Consider the following 22,333-nt stretch of genomic DNA (forward strand, 5'->3'; position numbering starts at 1 on the left):
CTCCGCCCTCAGCGCCACGGCCGCGGCCCCGCGCGCCCCCTGGCGGCCGCACCGCGCGCACAGCGCACAGCGCCCCCTGCAGGCCGCGCGTGAGGGAGCGGCTGTGCCGCCATGGCCGGGGAGGGGGCACCGGCACCCGCCACACTTCAACGGCACTGCCCGGGCACGGAGAGCTCCACGGCACTGCCCGGGCACCGACAGCTCCACGGCACTGCCCGGGCACCGACAGCTCCACGGCACTGCCCGGGCACGGAGAGCTCCACGGCACTGCCCGGGCACCGACAGCTCCACGGCACTGCCCGGGCACTGACAGCTCCACGGCACTGCCCGGGCACCGACAGCTCCACGGCACTGCCCGGGCACGGAGAGCTCCACGGCACTGCCCGGGCACCGACAGCTCCACGGCACTGCCCGGGCACCGGCAGCTCCACGGCACTGCCCGGGCACCGGCAGCTCCACGGCGGAGGTGATGCTGGGCGGCTTCACGGCGACAAGAGCCCTGCTGTCACCGTCTGGTCCTTGAGCTCTGTGGCCTTCACAATGGGAGCATGTTCCATTGTGTGTGGGTGTCACACAATGACATGGGATTGTGGAATGGTTTGGGTTGGAAGGAACCCTAAAGATCACCTGGTTCCCCCTCTGCCATAGTCAGGGACACCTTCCACTGTCCCAGGTTGCTCCAAGCCCTGTCCAGCCAGGCCTTGGGCACTGCCAGGGATCCAGGAGCAGCCACAGCTGCTCTGGGCATCCTGTGCCAGGGCCTGCCCACCCTCACAGGGAACAATTTCATCCCAATATCCAACCTAAATTTCCCCTTTCTTAGTGTGAAGCCATTCCCCTTGTCCTGTCACTCCAGTTCCTGATGCAGAATCCCTCTCCTTGCAGCCCCTTCAGACACTGGAAGGTGCTCTGGGGTCTCCACACAACCTTCTCCAGGCTGAACATCCCAATTTTCTCACCCTGTCCCCACAGGGAAGGTTTCCCAATCCCTTTTTCACCTTCCTGGCCCTCAGGCACCCTCCCCTGTGCCCACTCAGTACCTGACAGGAGGCTGGAGCCAGCTGGGGTCAGTCACCTCTCCCAGCCAACAAGGATGAGAGGAAACAGCCTCAGGTTGCACCAAGGCAGGTTGAGATTGGACATTAGAAAGAGATTGGACATTAGGAAGAATTTCTTCACTGAAAGGGTGGCCAGGGAGAGGCTGCTCAGGGCAGCAGTGGAATCAGCATCCCTGGAGGTGTTCAAAAATCGTTTGACAGTTTAACAGACCTGGCAGTGCTGAGTTAATGGCTGGACTCAATGATCTTGGAGGTCTTTTCCAGCCTTAGGGATTCTGTGATTCTCAAATGCTGGCATGGCAGGACAGGACCACAGCCACCATCTCCTGCAGTGGGAGGCTGAGCACTCCTCCTGGAGACACGGGATACTTTGGGATGACTTCAGCCTGATTTGTTTATAAATTTAGAATTTGCCTCCAGAGCTCGAAACTTGGCATTTTTCACGAGACCTAAATATACTCCTTGAAGGCGTGAACTGTTTCCATAATAAAGCCTTTTAGAATTGACTTGTGAAAACTCATTTAAAGCTGTATTTTGGCAGAGTGAGGGGAAGTGCTGACTGCAGTGGTAGAGCTTGTTCACAGTGCAGAGGGAACAGCTGAGAGAAGGGAGTAGAGAAGGGCAGCTAAAACTACCTGGTACTAACATCACCTTACACGGCCCATTAAAGACCCTGTTTCCAACAGTTTCACCAGTTTTTCATGCTTGGGTTGGAATTTTCTCTATCACATTTCTGGATCAAGCCAAACTTCTACAGTAAATTTCACCCAAGAGGTTTTTTTCTGGGTTCTACAAATACAACTTAACCTTGAACAACTTTTGCTTGGAGTGTTACAAATTTTTGGCAGGTAGTTTTTTGACGTTCTCAGAATATCTGGGGGAAAAAAATGATTCACATGAGAAGGGAGTTCACATTCAGGAAATTCAGGAATAATTTCTTAAGCAAGGATCCCCTTAGATTTGATCCATCAGAAGTGTGTTCAGCTCAAGACTGAACAAGATTTCCACTGAAATTACAGCTCCAGGCTGCAGCAGAGCAGACCAGGGAGAGATGCCTATGAAGAAAGCTGGCAGGCTGCATCCCACAGATAGGGAAAGTGTAGCATTTAGGCTCTATAGGTCTGAGGAAGCATGTAAAAAACCCATTCACTAAGGATTACTGATTAAATTACTGTGATATAATGCTTAAATATTGCAGTAATACCAGAAATCAGCCATCCATGCCCACCTGGGATAGGATCTGTGCAGAGATGCAGGAAGTTATGCACCCTGCAAAGTCCTTTTCTCATGTCCCTCTGCTGGTTTGGCCCAGGATGATCAGGAGGACCTTCAAAATGTGGGGGCTGTAAGAAAACCCAAGAGCCCACACTTTGCAAGTGATGCCAGAAGTTTGGTCTCATCCCAGACCTTGACCCTGTGAGAGCATTTGGTGCTCCTTGTGCCCAAGGCAGGGACAGCAAGGACAGGAGGCTGTTTCCACTTGGGTTCTGAATAACTCTCATGGGTGGAGACACAAATGCTCTGGGATTAAACCTGTTCCAGTGTTTAGTCACCCTTACAGTAAAGTAGATTTTCTCATGTTTAAATGGAATTTCCTGTGTTTCAGTCCTTTTGTCCCTTTTGCTGTCACTGGGCACAGCTGAGAAGAGGCTTCTCCAGCCTGGCAATCCCAGCTCCATCAGCCTCTCCCAGAGGGGCAGGTGCTCCAACCAAGACAGTGCAATTACAGCAACTCTTTCCCCAAATTCCAGTATATTACATTATAGGATCTGAAGTGATTTCACCCTCCACAGAGATTAACAGATCTATACTTACCTCCCATTGAACATATGGATTTGAACTACCCTAGCTCCTCTGTCAGCAAAATGGCTATTTTTAATGGAGGCAATAGGAAAAATTATTAAATAATGCAAAGGAAACATTGCATTGCAACTCCATGAAAATGGCATTGGGGTTTTCCACCTTTATCTGGTAATTACCAACTTGAGGGCTCTGTTGAAATGCAAAGTGATGTCTTTCATAGCTTTCAAATGCATCCTGTGATCTAAATGCCAAATAATTTTCATTCACGTCAACACTGGCAATGAATATCCTGCTTAGCCAAAATATTACATTAATGACACCTAAGCTGCTGCTCTGACTTCAGAGAGGTCTTAAGCAACACTTCACAAACACAGTGATGTGAAATCTCCAGAGCCACCTGTGCAAACCCATGGAAACTGGGGTTGCATCATGAAAAAATAAGATTGCAAATAAGGTTACCTGCTTGTTCCACACCTCTACTCAGTTTAACTCACAGAGTTTAATATATTAACTTTTTTTGGTTATGCCTGAATACTCTTCATGGTAACAAACCTAAGGGGCAATGAGAGGAATCCCCTTGCCTCTTGTGCAGTGCCCCCATTGACAAACACCTTTCCTGTAGCTGCAAATCTCCTGGTAACTAAAACCAGAGCTCAGCTCTGCTGCAGATATTCCATGTGACCCAGAGCACCCAGCTCAGCATGGCCAGCACCCCAGCACTGCCACCAGGAACCACTTTTCTCCCAAAAGCCTTCTACTTCTGAGTGCCAGCAGCAAGACCCTGTGAAAAATGAGCAGATGCTGCTTTTACCTTTTGACTTTTCAGGGTGGAAGCACATTTTAAGCAACCTTTTTCACTGGCACCATCTGAGAATTTTGGCAGTGTGGTGGAGGGAGATGAGCAGAGAGATCTCCAAAGCCTCCCTTGGAATTACATCCAGTAACTTCCATTTCCTCCACGAGACTGAGCAGCCCTGTGACTACTTCAGGTCAGTGTGGCCCATTTCAGTTTGAAAATACTTCTTTGCAGAATCCCTCTCTCACAACAAACAAACAAACAAACAAACAAATAAAGACACTACCAGGAGTACATTTACTTAGCAGGATGCTTCATGGCAGAAATAGATGTCTGAAGTTGCCAGCAAGATGCTAAAAGTGAACATTCTGTAGGGACAACATTAAAGCAAGCCCAAGTGAGTATGAGAAATCAGAGTAACACACAGATTTTCTTACAGAGCCAATTCAGAGCCTGACATTTCCGCCCACACAGCACAGCTCAGTGACAGGCAATAAGACACAGCAGCAATATGAGCAACAGGAGACTCCAGAGGAATAAACAATATATTTCTTCTGTCAACAAAAATATATGCCTCTCTTTATTCCTTTCATAAGTCTCCCACAATTATTAATGCTCTGGGTTTGTGTGGCAGGGGGGCTGCAGGGGTGGCTTCTGTGAGAAGCTGCTGGAAGCTTCCCCCATGTCCCACAGAGTGGGTCCAAGGGGGTAACACCTCTGGAAAATAGATTTAAGGGTAGAACTGCACAGCTGCAGGCAGGAGAGAGGAGTGAGAATGTGTGAGAGGAACAGCTCTGCAGACACCCAGGAGGAGGGGAAGGAGATGCTCCAGGTGCCAAAGCTGAGATCCCCCTGAAGCCCAAGGTGAAGCCCAAGTGAAGCTGAGCCCAGGAAGAAAGGAGGGTAACAGGGCTTGGGTATAAACATTTCATTTCATTGCAGCTTGTAAACAAAACATCAGTCACAGCACAGTTCAGCCTCTCCCCACTTCAAGCCTGAACTCATAAATTAACTTCTCTTCAATGTTAATGAATATTATTCTACTCACTTGCTCCTTGATCTATGAAACACTTGTTGTCTCACTTCATAAAATACATTTCCTGCACACCAAGCATTTTTCTCTATAACATTCCTGCTCATTAGTAGAAGGAACAATATTTTATCTGGTTTCATACATTGAAAATCTGGGACCAGGCTTTCAATGAAAGCACTGGAAAATGTGTGAACAGGAAGTAGAGGTTACTAAGAAGAGAAAACACAAAACTTAAAGGCACTGAGTGAAGAGAAGTTTTCAGGAAGTCATGACAGGGCAATCCGAGAAGTAACATCATCCACCTCAGACTGTTCTACCAAGAGATTGTGTTTGTTTCTCAAACTTTCACCTGAGTTCATGTCAAAATTAGTCCAATACAGCAGTGAAAACCAGTACAGTGTTCTTGTCCTTGGGAGATCACAGACAACTTAGCATCATACTAAATTTTTTTACCCTTTCTGTAGCTGAAGGAATTTAAATACAAGGAGGTGTAAAAAGTGACCATGTCTGTTCTGAGCTGGGTTTAACTACTCTTAGTCACTGCTGTGAGGAGTTCATCCATTCCACAGAGTTCCACCAGCACCACTGACTTCCTGTCACACACAGTAGGAACCAGAAAACAATCATACAGAACAGGGGAAAAAATGAAAAGCCATGTTAGTTTATTACTCATTTCAAAATCCAGGAGATTACAAAGATTCTGGAAGAGAGGGAACATTTGTCAGTGCCACCCTGAGCCTTCCTGCACATTTCTTTCAATCTGCCTCTGTCCCTCCTCAAGCAGGACTGCAATAAATCTCACACATTCCCAGCATGGAGGATCCTGTCCTGACCCCTGGGGGATGACACAGATCAGATTTGTTCACAGCCCAGCTCAGCAGCATCCACAGCTCAGCTGAACACCTCGGGTGAGACACAAATGTGGAGTCCAAATTTAGAGAAAGAAGGAGAGATCCTCTCTTAATCTGCTCCACATATTCAGCTCAAGAAACAGATAAGAGAGGTGCCACAGTCACTGGGAGGTCAAAGCACTCAGCATCTTCCAGGAGGTGATCACCTCCCTGGATCAAGGCATATTCCCTTTTCCCTTAGAGGCCTCCATAACTTTCCCCCAATAAAATGAAACTGCAGCTACCCACATTAATTTTCCCTAGGCTGAAGCTTTCAAATGGGAATTTTTCTGCCTCAGATCAGAGGGGTCTGATGCCGTCACTAACGAGTGAGAAACTTCCAGTGAATATTTATTAAAAATCCACTGTGGCTTAATATACTTCAATAAAACTTGCTCTTTTCCTCCTAAAGTAAAACTCCTCTTAAACCATAGGTTCTGCTGCTGCTTCAGTTTGCTGGAAAGCCCATGATGTTAAACCCATCCATGGCTGCTTTGGTTTTTATGCAAATTCCAACCATCAGAATTATATAAGTGCTTATGCAATGAAAAGAAACATAATACACAAACCTGCCCATGTCACTGAGAGTTATTCACAAGAGCTATAAATCAAAGTTCTGTTTTGCTTTGTATTTAAGGGCCTACTGCACAGGCAAAATGTCATATATGCCCAAAATTTGCTTTCAGTCAATTCCCCCTCCCAAAGAAAAAGAAAACTACAATTCAGCTGCCTGCTGAAGGCTATTCCTTAGTCAGAGTCCATGCAAAATTGTATTAGGAGCTTTGAAGTTAAAACATGAACACTGACTACCAGGGAGGGCCCTAAAGACAAAGACATTTACTGGATGTAAATGTTCAGTGAAGATAAAGGTCACCTTCTACTTTCCCAAAATCAAACCATGTTGGAAACTCCACATCCTGCTCTCAAGTTTTGCTTCAGAGCTGAAATCTTTTCATGGAAGGAATCAGCAGTGAAATATTATTAACCTTGGTGATTGATTGTGTTGTAATGGCCTAGTTATGATAACCTCAGAGGCCATGGGACTCTCAGCAGAGCCTCACTTGGTGGGACTCAGGAATTTGATCCATCCCAGCTCCAGAGCAGATGGGGCACGAGCAGAGGAGCTGCTGGGCAAGCCAAGCCTCCAGCCTGCAGGAAATGAGGTTTTATCTCAACTAGTGGCTTTGGGCCAAATCAAGCAGGAAACAAACCCTTTTGAAAATGCCCACAAACTGAAAATTCCCAGGAGGGTCACTTCAGAAACACCAAAACACCATTCCCAAGTTCCCAAGGCTGCAGCTGATCGGTGACATCGTCCCCAGCAGCAGCAGCACAGAGCAGCTGAGGGAGCTCCCAAAGCTCCCTGGCTCCTGTGCAGAGGGTGCTGAGGACACCCTGGCAGGGCTGCCCAGAGCCACAGCCCCACAGCAGGGAGTGCAGGAGCTCCAGCAGTCTGACCTCAGCCAAGCTCCCAGTGCTTCCAGCCATGGAAATCACTGTGGAGCTCAGGCTCCCAGAACGTGCCAGCTTTCAGCTTCACAGCCTTTGGAAGGGGCAGCCCAGGGCCACCAGCTGGAGTTTGGAGCCCCCAGGCCCTGGACAGAGAGCTCCAAGGCAGCGTTGCCTGGGTTGAGCTGCTCCAGGAACCAGGCAAGAACTCCTCAAATGGGATAACTTCAACCAAAACATGTCAGGGTGTGCTATTTCCAGCTGAACTTGGACCAATTAATCTCCAGCTAGCATGGAACAGTGATACAAACCCCAAAGGCTTTACTCTCCACTGCTTACCTTCATCCAAAGTGTTTTGTATTTATGACACACAGGGAAAAGAGCTTGTCCAGACCAGCTTTTGGATCATGAGGTAAGTGTCTGACACCATTATTTACAAAAACAGAAATTCAGCAGCAATGCCTTTGGCTGCTCTGTGTGACCTGGCTGTTCCCTTCCAGCTCTGTACCACAAGGAGCCTCCTCAGATCTCCTGGCAACTGTTCACAGAGTTGAGATGAAGAAATGTCAAACTTTGAGAATAAGCTGGAGTTTGTGTTCTGTATAGGAAGGTAAATTATGCACTGAGAGCAGGGCAAAGCAAAGACAAAGTGTGACCTCTGTATTTGCACATCTGCTTCAGTTCACACTCCAAGGGAGATTTGTTATTAAAAACTGCAGGTAACTGATCTGCATTTTGAAGCATGTGAAGGAGAAGCAGTGCTGCCCAGGAGCCACAGCAGGACAGTGTGACACTTGCTCTTGGCTCTCAGTGAAGATTAAGGTCTTCAGAGAAGAATCAGTTCTTTTCTGAATCTCTACTCTGTGATCCAGTGCCCTGAAGGTCCTTTATTTACTTCTCACCCCTTTTAACAAAGAGGGTTTCAATGAATTTTTTCATGTTTATCCAACCCTTTTTCTCCTTGTTGAGCACATTACTTACTTGGAGATATTTTAATGCAGCACTGCAATTACATTTCTTTTGCATTTTACACTTAAATGATCACACAAATTAAAAAGGAATGCACAGAGGTCTGAGTGGATTGGGGTGGTGATCTGGTTTGCAGGGTTCTTCTCCAGGCCCTTTTTCCAGCACTTTAACTGCTCTGATGACATTTGTTCCCAACTGTACCTTTGAAATGTGGTCACTACAGCAGAAAGCCAGACTTCCTTACCCAAAAAGTCAAAAATTGAACCTGAATCAGCAGTTTTTCCCCACTGCAACAGCTGGTCTGGCCCAAAGTGATTTGAAAAATTTAAGTGCCTTTCAAAGTGCTGCCAAATGAAAGTCTGGATTAGTAGATCCCAACCAATTAATTATCTCATCATCACCACACAGAGCCTTTAGACTGAAGGAGGTACATAGGGATGATTTAAGGCCATACTTATCTTTTATAATTTCTTTTAAAACAGCCCCACAGACAGAGGTCTGTATTTATCCAAAGAATCTTAATGTGTTGGCTAAACTTCAGGCAGAGATTTAGGTTAATGCACCTCATCTATCCTGTTAAAGTAGCAATTATGCATCTGGAAGAAAAGTGTTTCCAGGGCCCCTGAAGTCTGTGCCAGTAAAGCACCAACTGCAGCTGCAATTTACAAGAAGAGAAAAGTTAGAGCAACAACTCTACAATTTACAAAGCAGGATTATAAATTAAATATTCCCAGTGCAAATATTTCATTGATAGAACTGTGGGGACATGGAGATCATCTCATTTAGTAAAAAAACCCTCAACCCACCCCCCATCCCAAAATCCCACGTGTGACTCTAAACATGTGTTTTGAAAATACCAAAGAACTATGACATTTTTGTTCTGCCAGAAAAATGATCACATCTTGATTGAATACTTTGCTTTCTCATTTCCTTTTCCAAGCTGAAATGTCAACTATTTTAAGTAAAATCCAAATATTACCCAACCACAAACCAGAAGAAAACCTTGAACCTGCAGCTGTCCCTGAAAAGGTGCATTCCAGTTCCACACTTGCAGCTTTACCATGAAGAAAACAGAGATGAAACCTTTCCAAGTGCTTTGCTGCCTAATGACACCATCACCAGCATGTTATTAAAGCTCAACACTCTGACACTGCAGTCATTATATCTGCAAACACCAAGACATTATGGCAGGAGAAAACAATCCTTTTATTGAAAGCAAGGAGGTCTCATTGTGACAGGTGAATGTTTTACTCCTCAGATGAACCCCATATACATAACTATTTTTATGCAGTTTTCATGTTCCATTTACACAATTTGCTGGCTTAAAAGGCTTTAACTGTCAATCAAGGGTTCAAGCATTAAGCTGCAGAACAGAAGAAAATTATATTGTGTTATTGAAGTCAGGTAGATAAACAACACCTCCTGATTGTAATGGTACCATTATGTGCCTCAGGATGAACAGAGAGAGAAAACATTCACCTGGTTTCATATTCCAAATACTTGCTGAGATTCATGTATAAATGGATGAAAGAACAGAGAGGGTTATTGTGTAATATTTTAATATCATAAAGTCAAATTTATGCAAACCAGGAAAAAAGGAAAGTGGGGTTTATGTTTTGTGTGGAGTTCTGCCTTACTGAATTTGTGTTTATTATTCTGACAAGCTACAAAAATAAAAGATATAAATACTGAGACAACAGTAAATGTGTATCTATTCTTTTGCAAGAAAACTGTCACAATATTATGCTCATTAAAAAGCTTTCTAAAACTAATAGCTCAGTGAAACACTAGACTTAATGGCTTGAGATAAATATCTTGCAACAGAGCTGTTTAAGCCACTGTAAAAACAAACCTCTTAAACAGCAGAAGCACAAACACCAAGCAAACAACAGAGAACCTGTGCTCCCTCAAGTCACTTTGCAGTCTTGCACTGACTCCAGGAAGAACTAGATCAAAATAAAAGCTTTCACTTTGTTTCTATTTCCTTTTTGGGCTGAATCTTCCTTTATTTTCTTGCTACACCCAGCCAAAGATGGACTCATCCTAGAGGGAAAAAAGTGATAAAAGCGAGTTGGTACATTCCCATTAATATTTAAAAAAAGTCTCTATATCAAGTGGGGCAAATAAAGACTGTTCAGATTCTTCAGATTGTACTTTAGAGCACCAGGGAAGGATTTAGCTCGAGAAGAAGGCAAAAAACCTCCCTTTGCCCTGGCAAAGCACAGAGCTCTCCCTGTGAGGATGGAGCTGCTCTGGCCCCAAATCTGAAATCTTGAAAATATTTGAGCTCAATGTCAGTAATACTTTAGAATATAGCTGGCACTTATTATAGTAACATTAAACAAGATCAGTGCATGCTTTTAATAATATCAATTTAATATTTTAGGGGATTTTTTGGCCTTTAGATAGGCTGTCTACATACCCTGTCCAGGTATGCCCCATTCTGTGACCTCTGGATCCTGTCAGAGCCTGCAGGAGAACATCAGGTGGAGGAAAATCATCATTTGCAGTCCCATGGAATCTAATCTTAATTGCAACATTCCAAGGAGTAAATAGGTAGCATTAAAATTCAAGTAGACTTTTGTTCTCTCAAAAAAACCCTATTTATAGAGGCAATAAAATGCAGCATTAATTTTCTAGATTTATTAATCTAGGGAAAATAAAAAAGAAGATAAAAATGAACCCAGTTTATTCAGACTTGTTGATCCCTATCTAAATAGCTTCTAGAATTATTCCATTTGCTTCTTGATTAATGAAAAATTCAGATCAATAGCAGACTTATCTCCTAGATTTGATGCTGTGTAAAATCTGCTAATTAGAAAGAAGGTATTAGAATTGATGGTTTTCACTGAAATAGGACTTAATAGGAGATTCTCAGTTAAAGCTCCTGAGAAAGGGGGTAAAATTACAATTAAGAATAGAGTAAGAGGGGAGGAGGAGGAGGAGGATTGGTTGGTTGGTGAGGTTTTTCAAGTCACTGGAAATTATATATAAAGAAAATGCTCTTTCTCTAAAAGAAATGAGTGGCTGAAAAGGGGACAGGCCCTGTCCATAAATCCAAGGCTAAACAGCACATGGTGATCCATCACAAACAGAAAAGCAGCCATTAGGGTAAGATGGCAAATTCACCCAGGAAATCATATATAAGCAGAATTTGAGGTTTTTTTCTTACAATAACTTGAAATCTAATAACCTAGTAAAGATTTCTCCTCCTTTTTTCTTGACACTTGTTCTTCTTTTTCTTGAAATCAAACAGACAAATCCAGGAAGATTTTTTTTTTAAATTCACTGTCTTACATGTCCATGGATGTGTGTGTCTTACACATAGATATGTGTCCAGCATATACATGAATAGCTTTGCACACACACTTCTGCAATGATCTCAGCTGTGGAACAGCTTCCATGGGAGGAGAGGTTTTATTACATTGGAACTTCTTAGCACAGAAATATGACAGAGGCCAATGGAACCTTGAATATGAATATGAATAGCACATGATGAATAATTAATATCGTGTTGTAATTCCAGAATTAATCAGGAATTGGGTTTAAAGCCAACAGAAGAAGTGTTTTTGCACACAATGCAGAATATTTGCACAACAATTGCAGAAGAAGTTGTTGAAGCATATTTCAGTGGAATTTCTCCTATTCAATAACATCCACTGGGGTAGAGATTTCTGTTCTGAACCAGAACTGCACCTCTTTGTTCTCATGAAGAAGATTTTTGAGGGTGTATTTTTTTGTCATGTGTGTGGAAATCTAATCCAACATTTACCAAATCAGACACTGCCTGGAATGGTCCTACATTTTGGGATTCACCCCAACATGCCCCCATGTGGAAAATTTCCATCAGCACCAATGCAAGGGAAGAAAAAGTGCTGTGGCTGAAAGTGGCATTTTAAACTTGCCTGGTAGCTCTTCATGGATTAGTGTATTCTTTTTCCTAATAATTCATCCAACTGTGAAGCCAGAAATTCCAATTCCATTTGTAAGCATACACTGTATTATCTTAAATTGTGCAGCAGCTACAATGCCTCTAATTGAAATTGGCTGAATGCAGAGCACCAGTTTTAATTCCCAAGTCATTTTCCAGTAATGAAAGAGCTGCATTCAGGGCACAGAGTGAGAACATGTTCCATGGTTTTGTTAAATTGTGTTACAGCAACCTTTGGGGAGTATCTAATTTATTTATTGTATGTATGAAATCAACCACTATTTTCCTACGTGAAAAAATAAATTATTATTCATACAACTACTGCCTTGGACCCATCTGTGAATAAGTTTAATTATGTATTTCACATGTTCAGAAAAACTTGCAGATGTTTGATGTGCATATCTTTAATGTCAGGCTGCAGCAAACACTTCCACCATCCTTCCTCCAAATTAATACATACAAGACCCTCCATGAATCAAAAGGCTTTTTTCCAAAAAAGCTGGAAGTGCCTAAAGTATGGAATGAATTACATCTGTGAGTTGTAAAACCTACTACCAAAAAAAAACCAGCTGAAGGGACCTTAAAGGTTGGGATCTTCACTTGTATTAACAATTTGTTTTCTCCAGTAAAATAAAACATTAGCAGTTCATTTCCTACCTTCTCCATCAAACTGGCTGCAGGTCAACAGTCGACTTCTGAACCTTTCATTTTCCTCAAGCATTTTTGAAATCACTTTCCAGACCTTGTGCCAGACTTTGGACTGAAAGATAAAATGTGAAGCATATAAAAAGTTTGCATTAAAACATCCATAGGACAGAACTTTGAACTCCCCACAATGACTGTGAAGTCCAGCTGGATTTCTCTGTTGAGGACTGGGAAAGAAGAGAAAAAGGGATGTGGGATATTTGGAAGAATCACCTCTATTTAAAAGTCAGAAACATAAATTCCTCCATGATTTTTCACATGAGATCTCCACCTCCTTTCTTGCCTAGAACTCTTGTGTTTATCCAGGACTTGAGAAGTGCCCTTCTAGATAAGCAAAGCTCATGAAAATGTGTGTAGAGCCATTAAGCTTTTTTAAGGTCATCCAAAATGAGGGGCAAAAAAAGACTGTGTAGTTTTCCAGGAGCAAAAAGTTTCCCGTGTGGTCCCTCAGCAGCAGCATCTGAGGCCCAAACTCAGATTCCAGAACAGCAATGCTCTTGCCTATCTCATATCAAATCCACATTAATTTGTTTTATAGATGTTGAGAACCTCTATTTTAGAGGCATAAAGCTCTGTCCGTAGTGGGCACGTTTCAAACTTGTGCATTGGAAAGATTAAATTGGAATTGTGGACAAAAGCATTCAGGCAGAGGGGGCCTAACAAACAGAAATGGCTGTTGACACACTGATGTTTGGACTTTTGCTGGACCTTATCTGAGAAACTTGTTTAAATCTAAAGATAATTCCCTTCTTGAGGACATTTATTGCTAAAACATTCTATATATTCCTCATGTTTTTGAAGACTATTCAATGCACCAGGAGAGCCATATTCCAGGATGTTATTAGCTGTTCCTCTGCAGTTGGTAGCATTTTGCTGTTTTTAAATCAAGTATCTACGACATGGCTCTGTTCTAGTCCAGCTGATTACTTGTACTTCACACATTACAGGATCTCATAATGAGTTACTGCTTAACAAATGTTCCTCTTAAAATTTCAAGCATTTGTCGAACTACTGAACAGGAACAGAAACACATTTGTGAAGCAGAAAGTAATTCTGCATTGCTCCAAGGATGGTGTTAATAGCTCGGGTTCCTGCCTTTGCTTATTTGTAACCCGTGGGATCTCTTTGTTTAAAACATGAGAGGAAGAGGAGCTGCAGAGCTTTTTCCTGCTGGGTTTCACCCCAAGGTGTGCTGCACCCTGGCCCCAATCCAGCAAAGCATTTCAGTACAGGCTTTTTAAGTCAACAGCATACTCTCATTTTTCAAGGTAAGCACACACTTAAGTGCTTTATTGAATAAGAGCCAGAATTTTAAAGCCTCCAGAGAGGGAAGATAATACCATTTTTTCTTTTCTGTAAGTAAGGTTTTCAGTAACAGGCTACCAATTCCATCTTTTAATCTCCCTCATGCTCTCACACACAGAGAACAAGCAGCTTTCTCAAATGCCAAGGCAGCTAATTGAGCTGCCACACTTTATACCTTTTTCTTCTTTCGTTTAATGGCTTTATCAACATTTCTTGAAGGGATGGGAAAGTCAAAGGTGTCAGCCTTAGCCTCTCGAGGGTCACCTGGAAAGAGTTTAGAAAGCATTTTTTGAGTATTTACAATATGTTCCTAAGGAAGATGTTGATCACTGGCACAAGTTGTCCGGAGAAGCTGTGGAAGTGCCCAAGACAGGTTGGATGGAGCTCTGGACAGCCTGGTCTAGTGGAAGGTGTCCCTAGGAAGGGGGTGGAACTGGTTGGTCTTTAAGGTCCCTCCCAACCCAAACCACTCTATGATTCCACAGAGATCCTTATTTCTGGTCACCTTACAGGTGACTTTACATCCTGCAGCTTGTTCCCTTCTTCTTTACTCCATTATAACCATGGGGCAAGTGAGCATCTCTCAAACACCACAAAACAGATTGCAAAGCTACCCAGCACCCACAACAGGCTTCTGGGAGCTTTTAATTCCCTCTCTTTCCCAGAACTGGACACGGCAATCGAGGTGTGACCTCGCCAGTGCCCAGAACAGGGGAAGAATCACCGGCCCACCCGGGTTTTGCTGTTCCCGCTATTCCTGGTATAATTAAGACAACACTTGAGCCACCTCCAGCCCTCAGAGAGCCCGATGCAAGGGGGCTGTCCCGGGGTCTCACGTACCGCTGCTGGTGCGGCTGCCGCCTCTCGCCTCGCCGCCGCTCCCCGCTCGCCTCCCGCTGCCGCCCGGCCGGGGACTGCGCCGGGCCCGCGGCTCCGGGGCGGCCCTCGGGGCCCCGGCCCGGCCCGGGGGGCTCTGCCCGGGGTTCTGCCGCCAGCCCCGGCCCAGGCGGATCACGGTGCCGCAGCGGTGCGAGCCGAAGCTGTTCACGTACACCAGCGGCACGGGCGGGCGGGCGCGGCGGCCGCGCTCCATCCGAGCCGGGGCCGCGGGCATGAGGGGAACAGGGGCTGGGGGCTGTGAGGTTAACCGGGGACTGAGGCTTAGTGAGGAGAGACGAGGGTCGGTGAGGGGAGCGGGGGCTGAGGGGAACCGGGGACTGAGGCCAAGTGAGGGGAACCGGGGGCTGAGAGGAGCCGCAGCTGAGGGGGCGGCGAGGGGAGCGGGGGACAGAGGGGGCGGTGAGGGGAGCCGGGGCTGAGGGGTCGGTGAGGGCAATTCAGGGGTCAATGAGGGGAATGGGGGACTGAGAGGAGTCGGGCGGGGGGTCTGTGAGGGGAACTGGGGATAGCTCAGTGAAAGGAGCCCAGGGCTGCGAGACCAGCAGGGACTGAGTGGGCAGCGAGGGGCTGGTGAGAGGAGCTGGGGACTGAGGGGAGCCGGGGGTCGGCGAGTGGAGCTGGGGACTGAGTGGAGCTGGGGACTGAGGGGCTGCGTGTCCCCCCTGTCCCTGGGTCCAGTGCTGGAGTTTAGCACACATTGCTGCTGCCTGAAGCCACGTATTGATAGATTTCATGCAAGTTATTGATCTGTTTGTACCAGTGGTAAGGGGGCTCTGGGCTGAAGGTTGTTTGATGTCTTGATTGTCTCTACAGCGGGGGAACCCTGGCATCCCTTTGGTGCCGGTGCTTCTGCAGTACCTGTATTGATACAGGGATTTCCTCTCCAAGCAGTGTACCCACTCTAGCCACGTGCAGAACAATAATGAAACATCAAATACCTTTTTGTCCTTCAGGCAGCAACAGATGTGTGACACTGACAGGATGCCTGGCAGGTCCGTCCAGCCCATGCAGGTGCTTGGTGTCCCATTGCAGCCATGGGTTTGTTTGGTGGTGGATGGTGACAACTGGCATTCTCAAACCACTGAAGAACTCAAGTCATAGAATCATGGAATGGTTTGTGTTGGAAGAAACCTTAAACACCATCAAGTTCCACTCCCTGCCACGAGCAGGGACACCTTCCACTGTCCCAGGTTGCTCCAAGCCCCATCCAACCTGGTCTCAAACTCTTCCAGGGATGGGGCAGCCACAGCTTCTCTGGACACCCTGTGCTGGGACCTCACAGGGAAGAATTTACATCAAGAATTTACACCACTAATGTTTTCTTTGTCACTAAAATACTGCTCCAGATTACTTCCCAGAGTTCAGTTTGCAAATTAGAAATAAAAAATTCTATGAAAATACCTATTTTTCCTAACTGTTTCAGCAGCACTGGCAGCATGAATGGCGTTGCCCTTGGGAATGGATGCAAAGCAAACCGTGGTCATTCCCCAGGCTTTGAAGAGTCTGAGGGCCCCTGTGTGTGTTCAGAGAAGGGAACGGAGCTGGAGGAGCTGGGAAAGGGAGGCTCAGGGGGGAACTTCTGGCTCTGCACAACTCCCTGACAGGAGGGGACAGCCAGGTGGGCATCCAGGATGAGAGGAAACCGCCTCAGGCTGCACCAGGGCAGGCTCAGGGTGGACATCAGCAGGAATTTCCCCATGGAAAGGGTGCTCAGGCACTGGAACTGCCCAGGGAGGTTTGGAGTGCCCATCCCTGGAGGTGGCACTCGGTGCTGTGGGCTGGGGACAAGGTGGGGATGTGGCACAGGCTGGACTCGCTGATGCCGGAGCTGTTCCCCCCTCAGCGGTTCCCGCGCCGGGCCCGGCCGGCGCAGTGCGGGCGGGCCCCGCCAGGTGGCGGCCGCTCCCGCGGAACCGGCGCTGCCCGGAGCCGCCGCTCCGGCCGGCAGCGAGCGCGGCCTGCCCAGCATCCCTGGATCGCCGGCCCTTGTACACACTGCCCGCTAAAGGCGTGCCGCGTATGCAGCCGCCGACGAGGAAAAACAACTCGCAGAGGCACGGCCTGACAGAGTAATTCGTTGTTTCCCAGTTATAAAAGGGCATCTCCTGCAGGCTCCAAAGGGTGTGGGCTGAAAAGGAGGTTTAGGTGTGACACAACCACCGGGTCAGGAGCCTTGAGATCAACTGTGACCTCAAATATCAACTGTGACCTCCTATATTCGGGACAGGTTCTTCCCCCAGAGGGTGCTGGGCACTGCCCAGGCTCCCCAGGGATGGGCACGGCCCGAGGCTGCCAGAGCTCCAGGAGGGCTTGGACAGCGCTGCCAGGGATGCCTGGGGTGGGATTCTGGGGCTGTGCAGGGACAGGAGCTGGATCAATGATCCCTGTGGGTCCTCTCCACGCTGGATATTCTTTAATTCTACAATTCTCAATTCCACTCCTCCACAAACCCAGACTCCCTCCTCTGTCAAAACCTGCACTAACCAACTGTACCAGTGAGGCAGCAGCCAGTGAGTTCAGTTTGGGATATTAAAACCAAAAGCTTCATTAATAATTGGTCCTGGCATACAGACTTCCCCAGGTGCATCCATCCCAAAGCCCTGGTAAAGAAATCCCTTCTTTAGCTGCAGTGCTGCCCACACCACAACCGTGCAGTGAATGCTCACACACAAACCCAAAGAGCCCCGTGTTCATTCCATGACTGTCTCGGCATTGTGCAGGAACACTCGCTGCTGTATCTGCCAGGGCAGGAGCTGCCTGTGCCAGCTGGCAGCTGCTTCCTTCCTCCGGCCTCCTCGGGGCACCACGGCTGCCAAGGCAGTGGTTTCTCAGCACCTGTACTCACAGAAATGCTTCCACCCTGCTAATGCAAACACACAGACCTCGTGGGGCACATTTTGTCCACTTTTCCCAACAGCACGTTGCCAGCACTTTGATCTCAAATGCAAATGCAGCTCAGATCCTTTTTAGGATCTGCTGCTACCCAGAAAAATCAGTGCCACATAAAATCTCTCTGCAGATCTGTCAAGTTCAGCTATTTTAGTGGCACGCTGCTCTTCACCCACCTTTCCACATGTGTGAACTGACTACCAGCTGGCCACTATCTCTGTATTAATCACCCTGAGCAAACATCTCAGCTTTTCACCACAGCTGCAACTGTCTGGTTAAAAATAGCCCAGATTCCAGCTTTCAGCCTGCACCTCATTGTGTGTTTGCTGTGTGCTGCAAGGGCAGCTCCTCCATCTCAGGGTTCCTGAATTCCATTGTTTCAGTTTTGCTTTGGCCAAGGATGTGTCATCATCCAGGAGCCCTGACAGTCCTTTCAAAATTAGGCAGCTTGTGGTGCCTACAGCTCGTGCCAAGGAGAAGGAAGGAAGGAGCCATTGGGACATTGCTGCACGCATGGTCAGAGATTCCCTGACAAAACCCACCCTCCTGCTGCTGGGAGAAATTTGGGTTTCTCTGAGCATCCTTTGCAGTGGAAAGTACTCACATGATTCCACGGAATTCATGGAATCACAGAATGGGTTGGGTGGGACCTTTAAAGATCATCTCATTCTGGCCCTGCCATGGCAGGGACACCTTCCACTGTCCCAGAGTGCTCCAAGCCTTGTCCAGCCTGGCCTTGGGCACTTCAGGGATCCAGGGGCAGCCCCAGCTGCTCTGGGCACCCTGTGCCAGGGCCTGCCCACCCTCACAGGGAACAACTCCTTCCATACATCTCACCTAAACTTACCCTAAAATTCAACATAACTCAGGCAAGGCCATTGCTCATTAAGTGTAACAGTACCTTGATGAACTGCAAAGGGTGAATACATCTGAGGTAGGACTCTGACACTGACCAGGGAAAAGCGTGCTCATTCTGACAACAGCTACACTCAAACCTTGTTAATTATACCCTCAGCAGTAGCACAAACAATTATTCTATCACCTTCATTTTCACAGAATATTTAATAAGTCACTGGAGTGAGGGATTTCATTAGTATGTGGTTACTGCACAAAAGGCACTGGGGACCATTTATTAGTGTAACCAGGAATCATTATAAAAACAAAAGTCATGACTTCTGCTAAGTCAAAGCAATGAATTTGCCTTCAGCTTCTTCTTACCTCTTTCATCATTTGGCCTGACTCTCAGTAAATTGTGTGAGCAGTCATGGGGCAGCAGAGAGAGAAAATGGAACAGCACCTGCATTTCACAGCAGTGAACCTGCCCAGGTCCCACTGCTTTACAAACCACACACATGGGATCCCTTCCTCCACACCACTCATAAGGAGAAGCCAGTTCTCCCATCTCTTCATGCTGTGCATAAAAATATTTAGCAGACTATAAACTGTGTTACATAAAAGCCTGAGCCTCCCCTGGAGAGATTTCCAAATCACTGAGAAGATCCGTGGGCTTTACAACAAAACCCACGTCAAGGAGATCAAAACCCCTGGCTTAGCAGAACTTTGTGTTACAGCATTTCAACAGATTGCCAATTGGAAATAAAACTATGGGGAAAACAAGGAGACCAAATGAGCCCTGAGATTACACCAGAATGCACAGCCTGATTTGCAGGAAAGGCTGGTAGCCAAGTGGATGAAGCAGAAGGCAGGTGAGGACTTTGCTTACACTGATTTCATTTTCCACATGAAAAATGAACTAAATGTGCAAGTTCTCGGTATTTGTTTCCAAATCAGAGACAGGGAAACTTTTCCAAGTTTTAGGCTGCAGAGACTATGATATTAAAGATTAAAACTGTCCTATTCAGGGGAATGTGCAGTTAGATGCTGAGAGAACACACAGCTGAGGAAGTTCAGCCCTATCTGCCATAACCCTCCAGATGCTGAAAGAATCCTGGCTCATGCAGGATGTAAAATGCAAAAATCACTAGATCATCCCCAGATTGAGCATTAATGTAGATAATCCAAGACCAGGCACAGAAAGCTCACAATTTCTTCTCCTCTGAGATCCAATGGGATCCCAGGCCAAAGTGTGACCACCAACACACCTGGCTGCAGGAGTGCCCATCCCTGGAGGTGGAACTCAGTGCTCTGGGCTGGGGACAAGGTGGGGTTGGGGCACAGCTGGGACTCAATGGACACTGAGGTCTTTTCCAACCCAAAAGGTTCTGGGATTCTCAGCAGCAAGGCCACCCTGTAATGGCACTGAGCATTCCCTCCTCCCTCTCTCTGTCTCCATGGATTGCTCCTCTGCAGAGAAAATGGAAGCAGTCACTGCTTTGTTCTGCCCTCACGTTCCTCCACAGACACCCCCTGCAAAAGCAACGCCTGAGCAAATTCCCTTTCCCCTGAGTGAAGAACTGAGCTGATTTTGCCAGTGTGTACAGAGCAACATCTGTCCATGCACAGCTGGCCCACTGCAGCAGAGCTGGGGGCTGCTGCTTCCAGGAGAATGCCTCAGAAACGTCAGGAATCCCATTTAAACTCAGAAACACTCGGCATGAACGTGCTCCCAACCCAGCCCAGCACTGGGCATCAGCTTAAAGCCACAAGCATTGCCTTACAAAGTGACACTTGGCCAAAGTGACAACTTAATGCACAGCAAGGCCTGAACAATCCCTGAGCAAACTGATCCTGCTCTGTGAGTCAGCAGCGATGTCAGATGGTGATTTACACCAAGCAAACATTCTTTTCAAGCCTTGGGTTGGACAAGGCTGGCAGAGATTTTTTTTTTTTTTTTTTAATGCATTTCTCTCCTTCCATGGATTTCAGATCTGGTCTCAGTTATTGAGGCACACAGTGTGTGTCCACTGCATCTACCCCATCACTGCCATTTAAAACCAATGTTCTTCACTCCCATGAAAAGCAAAGCAACTCAAAGTTTTGGGATGAAAAAATACCCCACAGCTGACAGCAATAAAACTGCATCCATTTTAAACATTAAGAATAATACAAACCCAAAAATGTGTCCTCACAGTCATCCCTGACCTGTGCTGTGCTCAAAGGATTTAATCTCAGCTTTCATGACTCACCAAATTAAATTTCAGGAGGAAAAATGCAATCAAGCACTGACTTAATGCATCTCTATATTTTATGTATACCAGGAGGACTGAGAACTTTGGACCAGCAAATTTTGTGGAGGAACCTTAACAGAACACGGTCTCCCACGCTCCATAAACAAAGTGACAGAGGCAGCTTCCCTTAGGGAGAGATGCATTCAAACAAACCAGCATTTAGTATCAAATTGTCTCTCTGACAAGCCCTACAAGAAGTCAGGAAATTATAGTTCCTGTGCCATGAAAACAGGTGATATCTGACAGCATCAATCAGAGCACGGGGGTGCAGGAAGACTTTCAGTGGTGTATTCAGAGCACTGATTCACCCCCTTCAGTTCCTTTGAGTGCACAGACAGCTGTGAGGATATTCTTATCCCACAGGCTGTTTTTCACTCTGACAAACTGAATCAGCTTATTTCACACAGAGGAAGGGATGGCAGCTTTTCTCCTCATCTCCCCTTTCCGAGGCTGTGGCTCGTCCCAGATTCCCTGGAGCTGCACTGAGCGTTTTGGGAGCAGCAGCTGGAGGGTCAGGACAGAGCAGGAAGTGTCCCACAAGAACCTGACAGCCCAGAGCCCTCCTGGAGATCAGCTCAGCCTCTAAACCCGGGGGAGATTGGGTCCATCCACCTCCTGCACCAGCCTGGAATGTGGCAGCTCCTTCACAGCAAGTGGCACCTGAGAGGGCTCCCAGGGACTGTGATGGGGGCAGCCGTGCTGGAAGGAAAAAGCTGGGAATCACACACTGGGAATTCTGGAATTCCACCCAGCAGGGCTTACCTCCATCTTCTGGAGTCTGCCTGTAGCATTCACTTACAGCTTCGGTGCAAAGGGAAAGCCAAAATGGATTTGTTGTGTTATTGCCCAAGAAACTAACCAGCAATTCAGAATCAGCCCATCACTCCCAAGAGATTATTTGGAGTTTTGAATGATCCAGACCTTTCCCCTTATTGATTTCAATGTTTTAGATTCTGCCTAGTAAGAAAACTTAAACATTCACCAAGTATTCTGCAATCTTCAGAATAGGAGAATTCTAGAATGAATATACACTGTAAACCCCAACTGTAAATCAGATGTTGGATCCTGAAAGTTTGCAGGACTTTGGAGTCAGGCAGGGAGTGCCCTGTTTGTGAAGGACATTGCTGGTTCCACCACCACAGCATCCATAGCCTCAAACCTTCCATGCTCCAGGACCAGATTTCAAGTCTATCACACTTGTGAAAAAACATGAACACATAAATAAGCCCATGTTGTTCGAATGACCATTTGCACTTGAAAACAATGTCAAGAACTGTGGCTATTTCCCAACAATCCCTGTGCAGGGAACAGAGGGATAAAGTTTCCCAGCCAAGTCACAGCTGGAGCTGGTCAAGGGTGTCTGGTAGCACTGGGGCATTCCTGACTCACTGGGCAGGCAATGCACCTCCAGCCACTCCTGATCCCAGCATCCCAGCTTTCTGTTCAGTCATGGCCAGGAGTTGGGAATATCTGTGTG

General features: G+C 46.5%; 1 protein-coding gene across 1 annotated transcript; it reads right to left on the reverse strand.

Annotated features, from left to right (window-relative positions):
* Nucleotides 1–9,197: 9,197 nt before the first annotated feature.
* CUNH5orf47 (chromosome unknown C5orf47 homolog) lies at nt 9,198–15,168 on the reverse strand. Its single transcript, XM_071443750.1, has 5 exons — nt 14,780–15,168; nt 14,115–14,203; nt 12,587–12,689; nt 10,421–10,467; nt 9,198–10,041 (listed from the first exon to the last, which is right to left on the reverse strand). The coding sequence occupies exons 1-5, from the start codon at nt 15,051–15,053 to the stop codon at nt 10,015–10,017; spliced, it is 540 nt and encodes a 179-aa protein (XP_071299851.1). The 5' UTR covers nt 15,054–15,168; the 3' UTR covers nt 9,198–10,014.
* Between the last annotated feature and the right edge of the window lie 7,165 nt (nt 15,169–22,333).

This window comes from Agelaius tricolor, unplaced genomic scaffold (assembly GCF_023055355.1).
Source record: "Agelaius tricolor isolate 1412-34295 unplaced genomic scaffold, bAgeTri1.0.p SCAF_18, whole genome shotgun sequence".
Classification (NCBI taxonomy): Eukaryota; Metazoa; Chordata; class Aves; order Passeriformes; family Icteridae; genus Agelaius; species Agelaius tricolor.

Excerpts from the sequence above, each read along its gene's own strand:
- CUNH5orf47 (XM_071443750.1), bottom strand. The coding sequence starts at position 15,053 with ATGCCCGCGGCCCCGGCTCGGATGGAGCGCGGCCGCCGCGCCCGCCCG. Across the intron at positions 10,468-12,586 it reads CAGCCAGTTTGATGGAGAAG|GCTCTGACAGGATCCAGAGG; the intron begins GTAGGAAATGAA and ends GTTCTCCTGCAG. Across the intron at positions 10,042-10,420 it reads ATGGGGCATACCTGGACAGG|GATGAGTCCATCTTTGGCTG; the intron begins GTATGTAGACAG and ends TTTTCCCTCTAG.